This window comes from Vitis riparia, chromosome 7 (assembly GCF_004353265.1).
Source record: "Vitis riparia cultivar Riparia Gloire de Montpellier isolate 1030 chromosome 7, EGFV_Vit.rip_1.0, whole genome shotgun sequence".
In the NCBI taxonomy this organism is placed as follows: domain Eukaryota; kingdom Viridiplantae; phylum Streptophyta; class Magnoliopsida; order Vitales; family Vitaceae; genus Vitis; species Vitis riparia.
This window is the reverse complement of record NC_048437.1, coordinates 2039758-2063302: the sequence shown is the minus strand read 5'-3', so window position 1 is coordinate 2063302 and position 23545 is coordinate 2039758. Positions and strand designations below refer to the sequence as shown.

At 32.7% G+C, this 23545-nt stretch overlaps 1 protein-coding gene across 1 annotated transcript; it reads left to right on the top strand.

Moving 5' to 3' along the window:
- Window positions 1-7293: 7293 nt before the first annotated feature.
- Window positions 7294-21513, top strand: LOC117917246 (beta-galactosidase 6). Its single transcript, XM_034833455.1, has 18 exons — window positions 7294-7478; window positions 7783-7878; window positions 7966-8078; window positions 8175-8241; window positions 9309-9401; window positions 9498-9641; window positions 9799-9893; window positions 10171-10276; window positions 10467-10551; window positions 10637-10755; window positions 10856-11020; window positions 16233-16414; window positions 16600-16691; window positions 17047-17156; window positions 17260-17367; window positions 17502-17609; window positions 17813-17958; window positions 21128-21513. Exons 1-18 carry the CDS (start codon window positions 7314-7316, stop codon window positions 21300-21302), a joined length of 2169 nt encoding a protein of 722 aa, XP_034689346.1. The 5' UTR covers window positions 7294-7313; the 3' UTR covers window positions 21303-21513.
- Window positions 21514-23545: the final 2032 nt, after the last annotated feature.

Here is a 23545-nt window from a genome sequence, read left to right as displayed (position 1 = left end):
CCTAAAAAGACAATATTATGCACACACTATAAGAAACGTGTACACTCTTAATTTAGATGCTATACTAAATTCCTAGAAAGGTTTGAATCTCAAATAAATAGGCTAATAAAATATTTTATCTCCCTTAAAAATAACATATTGAACAATAGGAAATGGAATAAAACTAATCAAGAGCCTAGAAGTCAACCTAGTTCCTTTAAGTCACCACTTAGGACTAAACAAGTCTAGTTGAGAAATGATAGGGCTAAATGTCAAGTTGTGTTTAATGTTTTTAAAGTTAAATATTCTAGTGAGTGGTGTTTTGATAGTGGCTACTTAAGACACATGATTGGAGACAAAACCTTTTTCACATTCTTGAGGATTATAATGGTGAGACAGTTGTTTTGGGGATGCGAGCTTAGCTCATGTGCAAGGCAAGGGAAGTATATCTATCCCTGGTTATCCTAAATTAGATGGAGTTCTCTATGTAGATAGACTCAAGGCAAACCTCCTTAGCGTTAGTCAAATATGTAACAAGGACCATAGGGTGAATTTTTTCTCCAAGACTTATGTGAGGTGGTCAATAAAGTAGGAAAAACAGTTATCATAGGACATAGGACAATTGATAATTGTTATGCTATAAACCCTAACTCTAGAATGCCTCTTGTGTGTAATAGGGCAAAGCTAGATCCTATTAAGCTTTGGCATAAAAGGCTAGATCATATAAACTATAGGGACCTTGTGCACTTAGTGTACACTAAAAAATTTAGAAGTATTATTAGACTTGGTGGTGAATTTAAACCCATTTGTGGAGAGTGCATAAAAGATAAACAAACTAAGAGTTCACTTAAAAAGGTTAAGGGGATAAAGACCACTAGACTGTTAAACTTGCTTCACATGGATCTTATGAGTTCAATGCAGCTTGAAAGTAGAAGTGACAAGAGATATGTCCTTGTGGTTGTGGGTGATTTTTTAAGATACTTCTTTGTGAGTTTTCTTAAGGAGAAATCAAAGGCCATAGAGAACTTAAAGTCTTTATTCAATAGAATACAAGTGAAAATAGGTCATCCAATTGTAAAGATTAGGAGTGATAAGGGGAGAGAGTTTGACAATATGGATGTTGACCTCTTTTCCAAGTCTAAAGAGATCAAACATGAGTTTTCAACCCCTAGAACTCCTCAACATAATGAAGTGGTTGAAAGAAAGAACATAATGTTACAAGAAATGGCTAGGGTAATGATTCATATGCATAACACCCTTATGAAATTTTAGGTAAAAGTTATAAATACAACATGCTATACTACCAATAGGGTTTTTCGTAGGCTTAGAACAAAGAACATCGTGTGAATTGTGGACTAGGAAAAAAACCTAATCTTAAATACTTTAGGACTTTTGGCATTGAGTGCTATATACTCAGGGATAGGAAAAACCTTAGAAAGTTTGATGTAAAATCTAATATAGGTATCTTCCTAGGCTATTCTACTACTAGGAAGGCCTAGAAGGTTTATAATCAAAATTCACAGGTAATCCAAAAATCCTCTAATATGGTTATAAATGATAGTTGGTATGATCAAGATATAATTGAGAGTCAAATTTTAATCCAGGATTCAATTGAAGATAACCCTAAAGATCTGGAGATCGCAAAAGATAATCCTAATGATATCCTTGAAAAAGACATGGATCCTAATAAGGATGATATTGTACCTCTAAATGACACTTTTGAAGAAATGAGGAATAAGCATAGATTGAGATTGCCTAAGAACCATCCAATCTCAAATGTAATAGGTAATGTTAATGAACTTATAGTTACTATGAGACAATCAAGGCTAAATGAGATGGGTCTTATATGCTACACCTCCCAAATGGAGCCAAAGAATGTGGAGGGAGCTGTAGGTGTTGAATCTTAGACTACCCCATTCCAAGAAGAGTTAAATCAATTCACTAAGAATGATGTGTGGTACTTAGTCCCTAAGCCTAAAGACAAACATGCTATAGGTAAAAAAAAAATGGATTTTAAAGAACAAATAAGAGGAAAATGGGATCATTGTGAGAAATAAAGCAAGATTGGTTGCCCAAGGACACTCATGGATAGAGGAGATTGATTATGAAGAGAAATTTGCATTTGTAGCAATATTAGAATCAATTAGGATACTTTTGGCAATAGCATGCTCCTTAAGGATAAAATTTTACCAAATGAATGTCAAAAATGCATTTCTAAATGGGATTCTAAGTAAAGAGGTTTATGTTGAGCAACCTAAGGGTTTTGAGGATTCAAAATTCCTCACTCATGTCTATAGGTTAAATAAAGCTCTTTATGGATTAAAGTAAGCTCCTGGAGTTTGGTATGAGAGGCTCACGACCTATCTTTTGGAGAAAAAGTTTGAGAGAGGGGGGTTGATAAAACCTTGTTTATTGATAGGTCAAATGATGAGTTGTTAGTGACTTAGATTTATGTTGATGATATAGTTTTTGGAGCTACCTCTAGTGATCTTGCCCTTGATTTTGCTGAAGAGATGAAGACTAAATTTGAAATGAGCATGGTTGGTGAACTAACCTTCTTCCTAGGATTGTAGATTAGACAACTAAACGATGAAATCTTTTTTTCTCAATCCAAATATGCTAGGGAGTTAGTGAACAAATTTAGTCTAGAATCCACCAAACACTCTAGGACACCTATGAGCACTACCACTAAGCTTAGTAAGGATACATTTGGAAAAAATGTTGAGAAAAAACTCTACTGAGATATGATAGGAAGCTTACTATACTCATAGCGAGTCGTCTTGATATATCCTTTAGTGTTGGAGCCTGTGCTAGGTACCAAGCAAATCCCAAAAAATCACACTTAACAATTGTTCAAAGGATTATTCGATATATAAATGGGATTCTTGATTATGGTTTGTGGTATCCCTATGATTTTTCTCTTGTGATTGTTGGATATTCCGATATTGATTGGGCTAGAAATATTGAGGATAAAAAAAGCACATCCGATGTTTGTTTTTTCGTTGGTGATTGTCTTTTGGTTTGGCTTAGTAAGAAAAAAACTCAAAATTGGGACTACCTCCCAATAGTTTCTTAGGGCAAGCCACATGGTTTTAAATCTTGGGAATTCAAGAATCCAAAACTTCAAACAGATCACCATTTAGAGTTGAAATGAGAGTGATATGGTTGATTGAAACAAGGCTATGCAAAGTGCATGATAGCATAGTGACATAAACTTTGAGTCAAAATTAGGACTATTTGAAGTGAGTTTATTGGGGCAAGTCACATAGGAGGTTTTGAATATTAGGAAATTAGGAATCCAACGCTTCAAACGGATTGCAATTCGGAGTTGAAACGAGGAAGATATGGTTAATTGAATCAATGTTGCGTAAAGAGCATGCTATTACAAGATTACATACGGGTCCAATTGCTTATAGTTGTTTGGGCTCATTTTTTTGGGCCTCTTCTTAGGCTCATTTTTTTTGTGGCAATCGGGTCTTTTAGGGTTTTTCAATTTTTACTAACCCTAATATTTGGTTGTAGGGCTATTTTGGTAATTTGGATTTTATCCATATTTAATTACCAAATATGCAACTGGATCCCTAAAAGCCCTGTGAATTTTTTCTTTTATTATTCCCTTGTTTTTATTATATGTTATCTTGATTAATTGCATATATGACCTTAAGATATTTTGGTATTCTTAATTGAAAATAAAATTTCATGCATTTTTTAAAATTGGAAAAATTATTTAAGTTAGAATGTGCATGGTTATAAAATTTTATTTTAAGAAAAAATTAATTGGAAAATGATTAAGAGTTTTCTTTTCTTTTTAAAATAAATTTTTAGATATTTTAATTTTATTTAAAATTTTCTCAAATATTTGAGATCTCTAAGAATAAAATCTTTCTTTTAAGGAAAAAACTCTTATTTTTCTAAATCTCTATAAAATAACATTTTTCCTATTTTGCATAAATTCTTACTTAAAGAAAATAAGTTAATTTTGGAAATTTATGATAGATAATTTATAATTAAGAAAGTTACCAAAATAAGTGTTAAAACTTAAAAAAAAGTATTTTGGTATTCTTAGTAAAATTTCATGAGAAATTTTTTCAAAACTATTTATTTAAATTGGTTGTTGCTAATAAGAATGTTAAATTGGTATTCAAAATTTTCATAAATTTTGAATAATTTTCACCTTAGCGATATTTTTCTCGAAATATCTACCGATATTTCAGATATATCCGTAAAATCGAAGTATCATATATCCGTATTTACAGATATTTCTAACTATAAATATAATGCAATTTCTTTTAAAATTATTTTTTAAAGTTATTTTTCATTATCCTCTTTTAGAATAATAAACTTGGCCTTCCGATCGATTTAAGATGATAAACACCAAATACCAATCCTCATACTGCTATATTACACATATATTTACTAAGTGTGTTTGACGTGATTTTAGGAAACGGTTTTAGTTTTTCTAACATTTAAATATAAAAAATTTCAAATGTTAAAAAAAATTATAATAGCTTCCTAAAATCACTACCAAACTTAGAGCTCGTTTGGTAATGATTCTATAAAGCACTTTTAATATTTCTAATACTTAAAAAAATTTATCATTCAAGTATTAAAAATGTTAGAAACGTTTTTTAGAATCACCCTCAAATGCACTTTTAGTCTTGATTGTAAGCGCATATAAAATGACAATAATGGTATGAGAATCCTGAAGGTTTATTTGTAAAGTCTCTGTTATTTGATTTCTTTCTTCTTTTTGTTTTTTTAAATGGATATTATTTATAATATTAATATAGAAAAAAATGGCAATAAATGGAAAGAGAAGGCTTCTTTCTCCCAACACCTATGGACTTCATCTAAGATTTCCTGGTTGATGGATGGAGTGGGGTATAGTATACACATGGCACATGATTTTTTTTTTAAAAGGAAAAATCAAATTACTTCTTGGCCTTTGAAAATTGGGTTAGGTGCGGAGAACATGTGACTCATTGGTTGTTTCTTTGTAAGGTTGTATTTCTTGGTAATTATTCTTGAAAATAGCTCTCTAATTTAAATCATATTTGACAAATTTCAATTATTTTTTGTGAATATTTTTAAAGAATATTATATAAAAATAGAATAAGTTAAAAAAATTTATTTTTTATATTTAAAATTTAAAGTAAAACACTTTTAAAAAATAAATAGGGTTTATTTGGTAACTATTTTTTTTTAAAAATGATTTTTTATTTGTATAATCATTTTTCAAATAATCCTTAAAAAACAAGTGAATACAGTGATAAATAATTAAAAGATATTATCTGGAAAAAAGATCATACTTTTTTTTAAATAAAAAAAAAAACAATTTTTGAATGTCCAATTTTCTAATTTTTTGTTATGCAGAACATAAAATTGTTCTGCCAAACAGGCACCCTTAAGTGATATTTTTTAGGACAATTTTTAAAAACTGTTTTTAAAAAACGTGACCATATTTAAATAAGACCTTTTATTTTCTCCTTTGTAAGTAAGTATTGTGTGGTCTCTCTTTTAAGACAATCTTGTTTGGAAAGTTTATTAAATTAAAATGAATACCGTAGATAGTGGGAGAAGCTTGGCACCTCAGCCACGCCAAGATGATGTCTTGCTGTTCAACCATCACCATCTCATGGAAAACAAGGCTCTGATTTTTATTTGATTTTTATTTTCAATGCATGTTCTATAAAAATAATATTGAAATTTTATGTCATTTTGACTTTTCTATTTCCTTGTAATTATACTATTTTCTAAAATAAAATTCAAATGCTTCAATATGACTACGAGAACCGAGTAAATTGGGTTTTGACTCACTAATTTAAAAAGATATTTAAAAAAATCAGTTTTATCGATCCATTTAAAAATATTTTAAAATATATACATTTTTTCCATAAGTTATACAATTATTTTCTAAAATACCATTTTACTTCATAATATTAAATAAATTTATCAGAAAATTAATTATCATTTTAATTTGATAAAAGTTATATCCTTTATTACATAAATCCACTCATCTTCTCATTCTTTTAATAAAATTAAATAAAAATTTTATCATTTGAAATCAATAATAAAATTAGAATTTTAAAATTTTAAAATTACAATAAAAACTAAAATATGTAAAAATTAAATACAAGTAAAACCAAAAACTTAAAAATTAAATACAATTAAAACTAAAATACTTAAAAATTAAATAGAATTAAAACCCAAAAAACTTAAAAATATAAAATATAAAATATTGATTCTTATTAGTATTTTGAGAGCTCTCTCTCGAAATCTATATTTTTAGCTTAAAATTTTTTTTTTAGTTTTAATTGTATTTTCAATTTTTAAAATTTCTTATTTTATTCATCTCAAATTAATTCTCTACTGTAAAAAAAAAAAAAAAAAAAAAAAAAAAAAAAAATTCAATTGATGCAATTAATGAAGCAAGTAAAAAGATCATTCTAGAAAATAATTATCTAATTTATAAAAAAATGTATATATTTTAAAATGTTTTTAAATAGATGAAAATAAAACTATTTGGAATTGTTTTCCTATATATTTTCAAATTAGTAAGTCAAAATCCACTTTCCCCTAAAAAATTTGATTAATGCATATGGAGTAAAAATAATTTATAAAGTTTTTGACATTTTTCTAAAACTATTCTAATTGCTTATAAGACCTATTGAGTAATGTTTTCAAAAACGGTTTTATAATAATTTTTAAAAACAATTTTTCAAGACCCCTATATAAAAATAAGTTTTTTTCCACTTAATCTCTATAAATATTTTTTTAAAAAAAATTCAAAAACATCTTAAATTTGTTTTCAAAACAAATTCTCAACAAAAAAAAAGGAAAAAATTTGTCAAATATCATTGTTATAAATATTCATGTTTTCCTAAGCTTTTTTTTTTTTTTTAATTATATCAACCATAATCTATATCTAAATGCCAAATATATCATTTGTTGAAAATTTTCTTCAAAATTGATGAAAAATCCTATGTGACAAGCACACATACATCAGTATATATAGTGCCTTTGAACATGTCCAATTTATCTTCATATTTATCACACAACTTTTTCTATCCATTTCTCATTGAAACTCTTAATAAAATACTCTATTTGGTAGTTATGCATAATTAAAGAGTAACATTGCTTCAAAAAAAAAAAAGAACCAATAGAGGAAAAACAGGTATCCCAAAAGGAGTCATTCACATTATACACCCATGTCTACCGGCAAAGCAAAACCTCAATCACATTACCTTTTCTACCAACCTTGAGAGCATAAGATATATAACCATCTCCCTCTCCCTCTTCTTCTGATTATCTCACAAGCTACATATAGGACATCCATGTTGCATTGGGTATATTGGGTGGTGGTGGTGGTGGTAGCGGGGGTGGCGACATTCAAGGCTAGGGGAGCACAAGTCACGTATGATGGAAGGTCACTTATCATAGATGGCCACAGAAGAATTCTCTTTTCTGGTTCTATTCACTATCCTCGCAGCACTCCCCAGGTACTTACAGCTTTTCGTTCTCAATTCATAACTTTGTTTTTTCCTTCTACTTTTGGGTGCCACTGTTTTGTTGCTTTCACCCAGCTAACAGCATAGCATTTGATGGAAAGATGGCCACTGTTTTGTAAGATGTAGCATTAGAAATTTAATGGACCAAGCACACGCATGCAGCTTCTCAAGGGTCAAGACTCCCCCAAAGGATAAACAGATAGAGAAGTCTTTGCCCAATCTGAAAATACACTAGGCAAATCTAGGTCTTGTACGTTGTCTTTTTATCAGTTAAAAATGCGGAAATGGTGTGCAGATGTGGGCGTCACTAATAGCCAAAGCCAAGGAAGGAGGGGTAGATGTGATTCAGACCTATGTGTTTTGGAACCGTCATGAGCCACAACCTGGTCAGGTCAGTAACTGCTAACTACCAACACACCCACCTCCGCCCGTCTCTCCCATATATATTAATGCTTCTGAATTGATGTTAAACCCGCAGTATGATTTCAATGGAAGATATGATCTGGTGAAGTTCATCAAGGAAATCCAAGCTCAGGGACTCTACGCTTGTCTTAGGATAGGACCCTTCATTGAGAGTGAATGGAGTTATGGGTGGGTATGAGACCGTTATCATCTACCCTACACCCACCACTCCACACTTCAATAAAAAAGTGACTGAAGTTTTTGTTCGATTTCTGGGTTATGCAGTGGGCTTCCATTTTGGTTACATGATGTTCCTGGCATTGTTTATAGGACTGATAATGAACCCTTCAAGGTATGAATCTTTCTTCGTTACAACATTACATGATGCTTCTGACATTGTCTATAGAACCCTCACACCATTATAACTCTCTCTTTATCAATGTGAAAATTAATAGACACTAAATACAACTATCAACTTTCATACCATAATGTTCTAGAATATAAGGCACACAGTAGTAAGTGATTGACCAATAAATTACATGACAGATCCAGATAACTAGATTAAATCCTGTATTGTTGGAAGTTAAGCCCTTTTTTATTGCATCGATCAAGTGGGTGATGGCTAGTTAATGGATTGATATCAAACCTAGATTTGATGTTCTCGATGATCCATTTATTAGTGTGTATTACCAAGCCATTCTTTGCATGAGAACTTATCAAATAATTATACAAATCCTGTTCACAAAAGGTCATGGCAATATCCTCTAGTTACTTAAGAGACTTAATGCAATTGCGGTTTTTTTCCCTACAATTGTTGTGTTGTGTGTGCGCTTTGTTGCTTGTGCATCTCATGGGGCTTAGAAGGCTTGTAAACAATGCAGTGTGAAAAACTTGGGGTGACATATAGATAGATGGATAAATTCATTAAAATTTTTCGCTGGTGGTTCATCCTACAAAAGTTCCAACATTATATTGGGTTCTTAATTTTAATAACAAGGACTTGAGGTTAACCTGTGTAAGAGGAACCAATTTGGGTACTTAATTTTAATAAGAGGGACTTGAGGCTAACCTAGGTAAGAGGAACCAATTCTTGGTTCACCTACTTTAACCACCTTGACTGAAAAACAAAAAATATAGTAGAAATTATTAATTAGAAAACTGAAAAAACAGCGAAAAAAAAAAAAAAAAAACAAGTAGGTGGACTACACAAGATTTATTTGTATGAAGGGAACAATTTCTATAAAGGTAACTAGTTGACAAAAGATTTTTCCATTTTTTTCTTTCTTTTTCTTTTTGCTTCATATTTTATTTATGAATAGCCTAGATAAGCAAGCCGTAATGCAGTGAAAATTCAAGCATTTCTTTTGATTTCAGACTCAGGGATGCTAGTCATTTATTTTTATTTTTTATTTTTTGTAGTTTTACATGCAAAATTTTACCACAAAAATAGTGAACTTGATGAAATCAGAAGGTTTATATGCATCACAAGGAGGACCAATAATACTGTCACAGGTAAGGAAATGACCTTAGTAATATCATCAGTTCTCTCAAAGGAATATTCAACCCAATGAAGTGGTAATAAGACTTTACAACTTTACCTTCTAATAGATTGAGAATGAATATCAAAATATTGAAGCAGCATTTAATGAGAAAGGACCTTCATATGTCCGTTGGGCGGCTAAAATGGCAGTTGAGCTCCAAACCGGTGTACCATGGGTGATGTGCAAGCAAAGCGATGCTCCTGATCCTGTGGTTAGTTCACTCTGCTAGCAAAAAGAATCAAGGTTTCAGCACAAGTTAGGAATGTAGTTCACCACTTATTTTAGACCTTTTCATTTCATGTGTTGTGAAATGGCATCAATCTTTCAATGGCCTAAAGATTTCAGTTTGTCAAATTTTCAATTTGCAGATCAATACATGCAATGGGATGAGATGTGGACAAACTTTCACAGGACCCAACTCTCCAAATAAGCCATCTATGTGGACAGAGAATTGGACATCTTTGTATGTTACATTCTGTTTTTGGAAAGAAGAGACACAATTACTACAACATAAAGGAAATTACACCAACATAAAGGAAAAGAAAACAGTGAGAGAGAGAGAGAATTTTCTCCTTACTAATCTTCCAACAATCAAAACAAACTAAATTTCTTTACTAAACTAATTCTTGCTATTTATGTTGCATCTTACTTTACTCGTCTTGAAATATATTTTTATTTTTGCTACAAAATCTTGAAAGTTCACTTGCCTTAATTGAACTAACTGTGCAACTCTTTTAAAGCTATGAGGTGTTCGGGGGAGAAACATACCTAAGATCTGCTGAAGACATAGCATTTCATGTTGCACTTTTTATTGCAAGAAATGGAAGCTATGTAAATTATTACATGGTAAGTTTATCTAGCAGTAAGACCTACTTTATGAGAAACTTCATTATGTGTTGAAAGGGATTGTAATTTATATTGTCAGTTTCCATATGAATTCTCCACTGTTATAACATATCTTCCACATATCATTTTGATTATGGAAAGAGTTGTTTTAACAAACCATTATAGCATGAGTAACATTTTTATTCTATAGTATCATGGAGGAACTAATTTTGGAAGAGCAAGCTCAGCATATATCAAAACAAGTTATTATGATCAAGCTCCTCTTGATGAATATGGTGAGTGGAGATCATTTTTATCAAATCCTGCATTTTTTGGACAACCAAAATAAAAAGTAAACCATTTAATTAAACACAAATGTAGGTTTAATTAGACAACCAAAATGGGGCCATCTCAAGGAGTTGCATGCAGCAATAACACTTTGCTCTACACCTTTGTTAAATGGAGTGCAAAGCAATATCTCATTAGGTCAACTTCAAGAGGTGATTTCTTATATTTACTAATTTTTATAACTATTAAAAGTGTTATTGATCTAACATATAATGTGTAAGTAGAGAAAATTATCTGTTTATTCCAATACAGGCATATGTTTTTCAAGAAGAAATGGGAGGATGTGTTGCATTTCTAGTAAACAACGACAAAGGAAACAATTCTACTGTCCTATTTCAGAATGTATCAATTGAACTGCTTCCAAAGTCGATAAGTATCCTACCAGACTGTAAAAACGTGATTTTTAACACTGCAAAGGTATGTTCTAGTGTAATAGTTTCTACCTCTAAATATGAGTAACAGTTAAACCATGAAATACAGAATTAAGGTCCATTGGGTAAAGTAATAATCAATGTTTAGGATCTCTGCATTTTTGTTTCTTAATCACTTTCCCATGATTTAGAATCAAGGCCAAACAGGCCAAAATAAAAGATCTAAAAGCAGTCAACTATGGAACTACCAGAACCTGTTTTGACCGTTTTGCCTTCTTTTAGTCTTTTTCTTCAATCATGTATGACAGATTTTTTTATATGCATTTGACTGCTGCTGGTTTGATTTTATAACTTTGGGATTTGCATCTTTTGTAACCAAGGCTAAACTATCTATCGATTAAGGCTCCATCATAGCCCCTCTTTGTCCTTCTTCCCCACGAATTATGGCAATTGTTTCATTGAGTGAAGGAACTTCTTCCTTTCCTAACACTTGTACTTGAACAGGATCGAACTCAATGTTCAATCTAGCAAGAAAGGTGTAAATCCTCTCTTTTTCCATAAAATTCTTAAGGGTTGCATCATCACTGCACTTCATCTCAATATACTGATAATGGTCCAACTCTTGCCATAAGTTTTGTAGAATTTGAGCATATTCAATGATCGAGCAATTACCTTGTTTGGTTAATGAGATCCTTGTCTTAATCTCATAGATTTATGCAGCATCTCAGACTTTAGAATAGGTCTACTGCAGGAGTCCCAAATTTCCTTTATTGTTGACGTGCAAGTATCACTAACTTCTAGCATCATCAAATTTCATAATTAGGACATCATCATGGAATCTTCTTCATCCCATGCAACAAACTTTGAGTCCTTTGGTTTCAGTCTTCTCCTAAGAAGATGACTCAGTTTCCCTTCCCTTTCAAGAAGGTTTGAACAAACAAAGACCACTTCAAATAATTTTTGCCATTGAGATGTAAACCTAGTTGAATATTCTGCAACTCTCCTATTGTAGTGTTGGTGACATCATATGTTGATGTTGGACTAGAAACATGCTGATTAGCAGATTCTAAAATCTCAGACATGTTTTTTTGGCAAAAGTGGAAGAAATCATACAAGAGGTTGAGAAATGATTGCAGCAATGAAGGCCACAACAAGAAAATGAAGCAGAAGTTCTGCCAAAAAAACCAAAATTCTCCAGGTTTTTGAAAAAAACCAGCAATGAAGGCTGGAAAATCAATGATGAAGGCTGAAAAAATTAGAAACCCTGAGGAGCTTAATTTGGCTCTGATACCATGTGAAGAAAAATTGTATTTCTTACTTATATCTTGAAAGTATACAACCAATGAAATATACACACAACAACGGAAAAGAAAGAATAAAGAAGAAAGAATAAGGAGGAATCCCTACAAATTAAGGATTATATACATACATATACACATAACTATATATATATACACAGCTGCACACACAACTGTACAACTTATACAGTTGTATATTACAGCTATATATCTTCTACAGCTGCATATTACAACTATGATAATATTCGATAACTGTAATGATCTTCAACATTGATCATTTATGCTTTCTTTTATAGTCTAGTCAAAATTCAGTTAGATCCAATTTTCATGGGTCCTGCCATTGTTTTGGATTTTTTGGTGCTTCTTCAAGAACAATTCTCCATTTCAAGATCTATTAGGTTGAGATCAAGTTCGCCGTCAAATTCATATGTCATACTCGTGATTTTATCCTCAAGATCATAGTTGAAGTAAAGGGTTTTACCAGAAAGGAGAAGAAAAAGGGGAAACAGCTTGGAGCCTTAACACATGGCTGCTCATAGCCTACTTTTCTGATAAGTTCAGAAATTCCACAGCCATTCATCCATAATTTTTTGCCTATAGCCCATATAACTATGAACCGCATTAAACCTCACTGAGAAAACTTGGGATTCTAGATCAGGTTGTTTTTTTGGGAACATTAACCACACACGTGAACTGAAAAGCATGACAATAGCTACGAGCAATTCTAGTCTACATCAATTTATGATTAGCCAAAGAGTGATGGCTAGCCAGAAGTACCACTAGCAGAGCCACTAAGTAAAATATGCAATTAAACAACGTAGGCCAAAAGGGACTGCTCTAGCTAAATTGATTCAAGGAGGTCCACGAAAAAACTCAACAATGGATAGGATATTCAATACTTGGAACATGAAATCATAACTATAATATCTAGCTTTGATATGTCAAAAGCTCTTAATATCATTCATTTGGGTGCCTGTGGCATTTGTCCACTCCCAATCTCTCCAATGTTCCAAGAACAAGCACGAGGATTGAACTATGGGTTATGAGCAATGATCATGCCTTTACATTTAACTGTAATATGTCCAACCCATCTTGTAAGGGTCTTTTGCCTATTAAAAGGTCATCAGTCTAGACAGCCTGCCTACAAGATTCAGGAACTCTCCAGGAGTTGTATGTGGGAACATTTTCTTTGTTGAGAATCTTCTGCAGTGACAATCTATGTATTTCTAATAATTGAATTCTTTGACCACAAAGCACTCACTTCGATTGATTGTAAATTAGAAACTCAGATCCCTCCTCATAACTGACCCCTTCTTATTCTTCTTCTGTCCTATTCTTCCATTTTTCTCTCTCTCTTTTTCTTTATTCAACTCCTCCATTTCATAGCATTCTGGTTCAGGTAATCTTCCCTACTGTATCTACCTCATCAGCCTGACCAACCCTAGTAAATGACCTTAGTACCACAATTATGTGGGAATTCTTTGTATCCACCTCAATCACAAGGAACTCTCACTTGACACGAATGAAAAGACGAGTCAGTTTGGGTTTCTAAAGGAGGACAATGTCTTTGTTTTTCTTCTATTTCCAGAGGAAAGGATGTGATGACTTTATAAGGCAGGAAATTCCCCGTTGACTTACTGCATGTGCAGTTGGGGCTCTGCAGTACCTGTTTCCTAGGCACCCTGTAAGGGATATTTATCACATTAGCTTACGATTTTTGTTTATAATCTTGCTTTAGTGCTTAGTGGCATGACAAGTTAGGATGTCTTTAACCTTCTAAGGAGTCCCAAAGGTTTGGACTCAAATAGGCTGCCAAAAGACATACAAACTTAGCATTTCCATGGAAAGAGTCATGCTCCATTCCTGACCAGAATCACACTCACGTGAGATCTATCTCTAGTCTCACTAGTCCAATGCAGTGTCACAAGGACACTTCAAAGTCTATCTCTAGAGTTGAACATATGTCATGAAAAAGGTTTAGGAATGGGATGTACAGAACAAGCCTATTATTAGTAAGATAAATAACCCACATCTATGTCCAGAAAAAGAAAAAGAACAAATTATTGATTTTCTATTTCATTGTAAGCAGATTTAGACTCATGTTGGACATACTTTTATATCCTTGAGCTTGAATTAGGGGATATAAGAGGAAAAGAAAATTATATCATTTGGATGAAATCCTCAATTTTACTCTTATGTTGGTTCCCCAGCCCATTATTGATGCTTTCTCTTTTTTACTCATTAGAATATAGCATATAAAATAGAAAGTGTAAACATTTGAAACAGAAGAAAACCTCAAATTCAGAAAGTACCAACAGAAGTTAAACAAATTGTACAATTAAGAACTTTTTATACTAAAAATAATTCCAGAATAACTATTTTACAAGTTAAAATATTATCTTCCTCCAAGATTACTACAAGCAAATTAGAATTGCAATTGTGCTATTCATTTATTTACATATAGGACTTGGCAAAACATGTAGCATAAATGGTTTACTAACATGCAAAGTTAATTGTAAAAGCCTCGTTCAAATTGAAGTACATGTTATATCAACTTTTGATGAATGGGTTAGTCACATGTTAAGTAAGGGAGGTTTTGATTCAAAATAGTAAAATAACTTGACTATAATCAACGGTCAAAATCCTTACTTAGATCAGTCGTTCATTATTATTTACCTACTTTGTAGAACCACAGAATAGTCTTTCTTAAACATTTTTTGGATTTAATATGGTAGATTTTACTTTATTAGGCTTACCACAGAGACCTCTACCAATTTAATAGTTAACAAAGATCATTGAACAATTTACTTTGAAGCAAATTATAGAGCACCCACTTATTTTTTAGATTTATAAATTATACTTGGGTAGAATGCTTTAAATTTTCTGATTAGTTGTTACATGGTCCTTGGTTGGTTCCCCTTTCTTTAATTAAGCTTTCCTTTCCTTGGAAAATTAAATCAGAAAATTGAGCATCAAGACAGAGTTCTAATGTGTTAAGAAATATGTTCATAAAAGAATATTTAATATCAATACTCAAATTCATTTTTTGAAATGGTAGATGGTAGAATGTGTGTGTAAGGTTGGCAAATATAAAGGACACTGCTCTGATATTTTGGGCCCATTTATAGTGCAGATTAGCTCACCCTTTGGATCGTCAACATGAAACTCAAGCCACAGAGTCTTTTTTTCCTTTTTTTTTTTTTTTTGGATAGTTATACATGCATCACAGTCGTTCATCCAAGCCTCTTTGTTCTTAAATCATGAAGCATCATAGTACACACTGGAGCATTTTTATATATCATTATACTAATGGAAGGAAAAAGAAAGCCACCAAACTGACTATTGTGAAACAGGTTGATCACATTCACTGCAAGACTACAAGTTGAAGACCACATGTCCATAGATTGTGTCATGTTCCTTTAGCTTTAAAATTATTAAATATCAAGGTATGTGAACTAAAAGAAAAAAAAAATGCACTAACAAAAACCTTGAATTCATATCCATTTCATAATACTGTTTGACAATATATATCTTAATGCAAACGTGCACTAGCATTTACAGATGATCCTATGAAGCCTTTCCCAGCAGCAAGGGAGTTGCAAACAACCCAAGTTAGAGACCAATTTCATAAAGGCATAAGCAATTCACATGATGAATTAATTATAATTCAATATAAAAGTAATGTGAAATTCATTTGGTTAAATTTAGGTCTTCCCACTAAAATTTTGTGCTGCATGCAAGGGCATGTGGGATAGTTTTAAATTTTTAATCTAATAACTAAAGCTTGTTCGAAAACTTATATATATATATATATATATATATATATATATATATATATATATATATATATATATATATTTTTACGAGTTTGTTATTATAGTAAAAATCAAGTGAATATTTCATACCTTTTTTCATATCAGAATGTTTCATGTAAAGCATTTTCTTTCGTCTTATGCACAGGTAAATACAGGATATAACGAGAGAATTACAACATCAAGCCAATCATTTGATGCAGTTGATAGATGGGAAGAATACACAGATGCCATCCCAAACTTCTTAGATACATCACTAAAATCAAATATGATACTAGAGCACATGAATATGACTAAAGACGAATCTGATTATCTATGGTATACTTTTAGGTATGCTCCTCTCTTTGGCTGCATTTTATGCAAGAGTTAAACATACAGACACACATTAGGATACGGTAAAGTTCATCTTCTTTAAATCAATAAAATTAATTTTACAACAAGGTTTCAGTAACTATATTTACTACTAGTAAGAGTCCGTTTACTATTTCTGTTTCTAACATCACTTGGAAGTGTAGATTTCAACCAAATTCATCTTGCACTGAACCCCTACTTCATATTGAGTCTCTTGCACATGCCGTGCACGCTTTTGTCAACAACATATATGTGGGTAAGCTTCAATTATTCTTATTAATCCATGGGATTTGGGAAAACAGCATTACAAACCTAACGTAATGTTATAAGAATGTCATCTACCCAATATATCTAGCATATGTTAATTAAGGCTTAACCATAGAGTTGGGAAAATGATAATAATACATATGAAAGGATGTGTACAGACCAAAGAAACTTCAATTAGAAAACTTATAAAGAAGAAGATAGGTACTTATAATTTATTGGGGTTTGTATATGTACTTTAGTTTTTATCATAAGATGTTTAAATTTACTAAAATAGTTCAGACAAATGACAAATTCAACTCCCCATTTTAGCACTTTTGACAATCAAATATGTTGTGTGTCCTTAGGAGCTACGCACGGAAGTCATGATATGAAGGGTTTCACCTTCAAGAGTCCAATTTCATTAAACAATGAGATGAACAACATTTCCATACTCAGCGTAATGGTTGGATTTCCGGTAACATCTTCATGTCATACCTTTCTATTTTCAATTTCTTTTTTTGTAGATTACATTTACTTATAACATTAATTGAAACTTCTGCGTCCATGGTTGCATGAAGGATTCGGGAGCTTATCTTGAGAGTAGGTTTGCAGGATTGACAAGAGTTGAAATTCAGTGCACTGAGAAAGGGATTTATGATTTTGCTAACTACACATGGGGATATCAGGTTGAAGTCTTCTATCTAGAAGTATTTATATACCAATTCAACACTTTGCCATTATTGGGCTGTCTCTAAAAGGAAATGCATTGAAGGATGAAAAATAAAAACTAAGTTGTACGATTTGAATTGATTCATTGCAGGTTGGGCTATCAGGGGAGAAGTTGCAAATATACAAAGAAGAAAATTTGAGTAATGTTGAGTGGAGGAAAACTGAAATCTCCACCAATCAACCACTCACTTGGTATAAGGTATACAAGTTGGCTCTTCACAAATAATGAGCAATGACTTCTGAAACAAAAGTAATTCTTAAAAAGTTGGGTCAGGTCTCATGGTTTTTTTTTTTTCTTTATGTTACTTTTCTAATCAAATTGTTCTAATGTAAGTCTCTATCGGTGTTTTTTGTTGTTTGATTATTCATATCCTCAAGCTCATAAAAAGATAAATTTGACAGATTGTATTTAATACACCTTCGGGAGATGACCCAGTTGCCTTAAATCTTAGCACAATGGGGAAAGGTGAAGCCTGGGTAAACGGACAAAGCATTGGTCGCTATTGGGTGTCGTTCCACAACTCTAAAGGGGATCCTTCACAAACACTGTAAGTAACTATTTTTTCTAGTCAGTATCATTTTTTTGGAAACCAAAATTAACTACGAGAATGAGAAAAGTAAGGAGAATAACTCAAGGGGAAAAAGAAACAAATAATTAGACAAAAAAAAAAAAATGCTCCCTCAAGCTACACAAGCTTTGGAGGGGTATAAAATTCATTCATCCTCTCTATGACAATAAATCACCTTTTGGGATTACCACCAAAAAATCTACTAGACTCTGATTTAAAATGTCAAGCCGCTTTAAAAAATTTTAGTTTCCCTCAAACCCATCAAAACAGCTCCTAAGTCTACTCCTCAATTTGTTCTCAGCGCCGTCTCCTTTCAGATGGAACTGAAGATATTTGTAGCATCAGGTCTCAGAATTTTGTCCCTTTTTTGACCAAGTTCTTCACCATGAGAGCAAAGCCCCTTAATTGAATAAGCATCTAAGCAATACACTACCAACAAGGCCCAAACTACAAAGCAAAGATAATTCAAAAAGGAACATCAAAACACTCAAATAAGCTAATGACAAACTGCAGAAGCTTGCACCCCAAATCCATGACCAAATCCACCAAGTTACACATTTTCCAACTCCCAATCATTTTCCTAGGTGTAAGCTTCAGTTTTAAAGGAGCCTCAATTCATTGATGAAAAGTTTCAGTCTAGAAGGAGCCTTAATTCATTGATGAATGCATCTGAAATCATTGAGTTCTAAAAAAAAAAAGGCCCTAAAAAAATTAGAAATATAGAACATTGAAAACAGGAGATAAGAAATTGAAGGTCCTCTTAGCCACAATACGCTACAAGTTGACCTAACTTTCTGCACCTTTGCAAATAGCCTTTTAAAAGCTTTGCCTAGGATTACCAAGAGAAAAGAAAACTATGGATTCCCATACTTAATATTCCTCATGCTAGCTCCTATTAAAAACTCAAAATTCCTTTTTTTTTTTTTCTGATAAGTAAAACGGGTGTTGTATTAAAGAAAATGTATACAGGTCGTATACACATACAAAAACCAATAGGAGCAATAACACAACCGCACCCTACGGGGAACCTAACCAATCCACAAAATCAATCAAAGAGGTAATACTATCCCCCATGTACACTCTAACCCAATCCCAAAATAAGTACAAAAAAGAACTTTCAAAAGTTTGATCTAAGCATTCCTTATCCTCAAAAGCTCTCCTATTTCATTCCCTCCAAATGGACCAAAAATGCAAAGAGGAGCACTTTTCCAAACCTTTTTCCTTTTCTTGCCAATTGGGACACCATTCCAACTTAGAAGCACCCTCCTCATGGAAGAGTGCATCACCCATTGAATATGAAAAAGAGCACAAACCAGCTGCCACAATGTACTTGCTTTTGGACAATGCAAAAGTAAATGATCTCCCATATCCTTTTCAGCCTTGCATATGCAGCACCTGTTTGGCATCCTCCAAACCCTCCTTCTAAGTTGATCCTATGTCAAAATCTTAGCCCAAGTTGCCTCCCAAGCAAAAAAAAAAAAACTAGCTCTAATAGGGCCAAAGAGTTTCACACTGTACCGTGCAGGAAAGGCTCCACTCTCCTACTTGCCAGAGAGGAGTAAAAGGACAGAATTGAAAAACCACCATCCTTAGTCTCCAACCAAACCATGGCATCAAAAGTATCCAAAATGATGGAGTAGCTATGCAACCTCCTGAATAAGGCATCTACCTCCTCTAACTCCCAATCATTGAATTGTCTAATAAACCTCGGTCCCTAACTACCCCCATCTCAAACATCTACCAACCAAGCATCCTTAAAGGAAGCCATAGCATAAAGACCCGAGAACTCATCCCTCAATGACATATCACCACACTATCCATCTTTCCAGAATTTTACCCAATTCCCTAAACCAACCTGAAGTCTTGTTTTATCTTTGAAGTCCTCCCAACCATGTCTAATTGCCTTCCATACTCCTACACCATACCTCCCTCTCACCTCATTTGTGCACCATTCCCCCTCCTGAATCCCATACTTACCAACAATTACCTGTTTCCAAGAAGGTTTCTTTCCATCACAAATCTCCAAAACCATTTACCCAAAAGTGCCTTATTGAAGAGAGAGAGGCTTTTAAAACCCAAACCCCCATTGTGCTTCTCCAAACACACAATAGACCAATTAACCAAATGAGGCTCTTTCTGCAACTCCCCTCCTCCCCACAGGAAATCTCTTTGAATTTTTTCCAATTTGGCCGCCACTCTTTTAGGGATAACAAATAGGGACATAAAGTAAATGGCTAAACTAGATAAAGTGCTCTTAATCAACGTTTGTCTTCCACCTTTTAATAGATAATGTCTTTTCCACAAAGCAAGCCATTTTTTGAACCGTTCCTCCACACCTTCCCATACCCTACTAGACTTGTAAGGAGCACCCAAGGGGAGGCCTAAGTAAGTGGATGGAAGAGAACCCATCTTACAACCTAACACCTCGGCAAACTCCTCCAAATTTGGAACCTCTCCAACGGGAATCAATTCACTTTTCTCCAAATTAATCTTGAGACCCGAACAAGCGTTGAACCACATAAAAACCTAGCTCAAGTACTCCAAGTTTTCCTTGCTTGCATCACAAAAAATGAGAGTATCATTTGCAAATAACAAATGGGATACCTCGACCCCCACATCATTCCTCTTTTTAACCTAGAAGCCCTCAATAAAATTATGCGAATTTTCCACATATGAAGGTATGCACTTCAATTGTCAACTCAGCCTCTACCAGCCAAATCACACCTTCAAGTCCTTTTAAAAACTGTATCTGTCAGTATCTCTAATGCGAATTTTCTTGATTTGAAATTTTCAAAAACACTATTGTCTTGCTTGCAATTCCCCCATTTTCCATGTTAAGTAAAGGATTCGAAATTTTGCTTATCTAAGATTAAATTCATATGTTCACTCAAATGTGAGTAGAATTTTGTTTTTTGCTTTTTTTTTACCCACCATATGCCCAGAAAAAAGTACAAATAAGTTTGGAAACTGATAAAAATAAGTTATCTCTAATACACACACAAACACTATGTGTTTGTACCTCTATGTGGGTATTAGAGAGAGATATTATTATATACATGCATATAGACACACACATATAGTGAATATGATTGAGAATAACAAAACTTCATCTTATTTTATTACTTATTGTAGCCACTTTTTTTCTTAGGTACCATGTGCCTCGTGCCTTCCTCAAAACATCTGAAAACCTTTTAGTTTTGCTTGAAGAAGCCAACGGAGATCCTCTTCACATTTCCTTAGAAACTATTTCACGTACTGATTTACCTGATCATGTTTTATACCATCACCTTCCTCAAGAAAAACAAAGGGTGCAAAGTGAATAATATGCATGCACAAAGTTGAGATTTAGTTTCATCCTAAAAGGATCGTCTTTAAATTTCTTTTACAAGCCTTGGAGCTACTTATTGGGAAGCAGTCAACCCATTGACCAAGAAATAATAATTGATAATGTGAGTATCTATCTTGCTACTTGCTTATTCTAAATATATCAATAAAGACCGGTAACATGTATTTAATGTTATTTATTATCGTACATTTATAAAGAAAAAATAGTTCTATACAGGGTCTCATAATGAACATTTTGCACTTTCTTTTCATGCATGTTAATAACATGTCCTGTACCAAAAGGAAATAATGTTTTCACAAGACTTAATTTATGTGCAACCTCACGCTTTGAATGATAATCAATATAAGCACCTTGATTACTTCCTAATAAAATTTTAAGATATTCAACAATTACTCTCTCAAGTCCAAAAAACTGAGAAAAAGCCCATATAAAAAAACACCACTTTGAAACATGGAATAAGACTACCATGAGAGCATAACCATTATCTTGCAACAAGCTCCACCCCCTCCCCATCCAATTGCTACACTATTCAGCACATTTTCTTATATAAGAAACACATCATCATGTAAAGGACACAACTCCACACCAATAAAATTTGAACTTCAAAAATATCACCATACATGTCAACCATAATGGATTGTTGGACCCTAGTTAGAACAATTTAAATGAGATAATACAAATTTTCAGGATCCATGCAGCCATGCAGGGTTCACCACCAATGAGTTTTTTATTACAATTTTGAGGGTGGATCGGAAATGACCCTTCAAGTGATAAGGTGGCATGTGAACAAAATATATTTATAAAATTAAATTTGAGAAGATTTCATGAAGCTTGCAAGGAGGGATTGTTAGATTTAAATATAAACATAGAACATTGTGTTAGCTATCATGTTCTAACTCTCTTGGACAATATATGAGAAACCAAGACCATTTCAAGCTTTCATCATGCATGCATTTAGGAATTTATGAGTGATTTAGGGTTCTTTTGAATAAAACCCAGACCTTGCTAGGAATCCAGACCAGACATTTGATGGAGTGCCAAATGGGCCCCACTTTAGTAGCCCTTACTCATCAATGGCTTGTTGTTATGGATGTACCAAGCTTCTAAGAAATTCAAAAGTTCAAGTTTTCCTCATACTGAGATATCTTGATTGATATTTTTCCAAGAAAGAATAAACTGTAAACTAATGATCTTATATTCACATTTTTCTTCAATTTTAGGTATGAAATGTGCAAGATTACCAAATACACAGAAGCACCACCACAACCATATCTATCTAACATATATGATAGTATATAAAGATAGTACGTACAGACATAACCAAACATTTGTTGATAGTATATAAAAATAGCATACATAGAAAGTTAGAATGCACTTACTTGTGTGATGATTGCTCATCAATCTCAACCAAGTCTTCATATATTGCAAGACCACGTACATAAACCAAATTGCTTTGAAAATGTCAACTCCAAAATTGAAAACCATCAAACATAAAAAGTGAAAGACAATTACAGTGTCTTTATCTTTTTCTACATTTTCCAAACAACTAAATTAAGTGCACTATAATAAAGTGATCAATCCAGTCACCTTAACAAAACAAAGAGATTGAATTCACAACTAAAGGCAATGTAAATACACTATCTTTTAACAGATCTATTGATTCTTATATTAGCTACTCTAAGTGATGAACTTAAAACTTACGAGAAGATTGTCTTTGACATTAAAGGCAAGTTTGTCAACAAGAAGTGGATTGACATGTATCTTCATCTGTATACATTACTTAATTTTATATCAGTCAAAAAAGTGTCTATAGCACTAAATTTCTTAGTTCAAAGATCAGTTTATTTTACACGACAACTCTTCACATCCAAAAAGCTTGAAACTCACAATTGATGGTAATTTCCAAGAACCAAGGAACAATATCCCACACTGTAATAAACCTTTACATGTTCTCCAGATCTGAACATACAAAAGAATAAAAATTTCTCACTTCCCTATTTTACATGCTGAGAAAATAATCATCTTTTGGACCTACCATAAGGCACTCACAGTTAAAGAGTTAATGATCAAAGATTCTAATCTAGAGCCAATCCACAAGTTGGCATGCTACCAATAGTATTAGCACTAACAAAACGATGCCTTAGGTGTTGTTTGATTTATAACAAAACGTAGGAAAATTTAAAATATTAAACTTCGAACCACATGAAAAGATCTATAAAA

Excerpts from the sequence above, each read along its gene's own strand:
- LOC117917246 (XM_034833455.1), top strand. The coding sequence starts at position 7,314 with ATGTTGCATTGGGTATATTGGGTGGTGGTGGTGGTGGTAGCGGGGGTG. Across the intron at positions 7,479-7,782 it reads ATCCTCGCAGCACTCCCCAG|ATGTGGGCGTCACTAATAGC; the intron begins GTACTTACAGCT and ends AATGGTGTGCAG. Across the intron at positions 17,157-17,259 it reads GCGTAATGGTTGGATTTCCG|GATTCGGGAGCTTATCTTGA; the intron begins GTAACATCTTCA and ends GGTTGCATGAAG.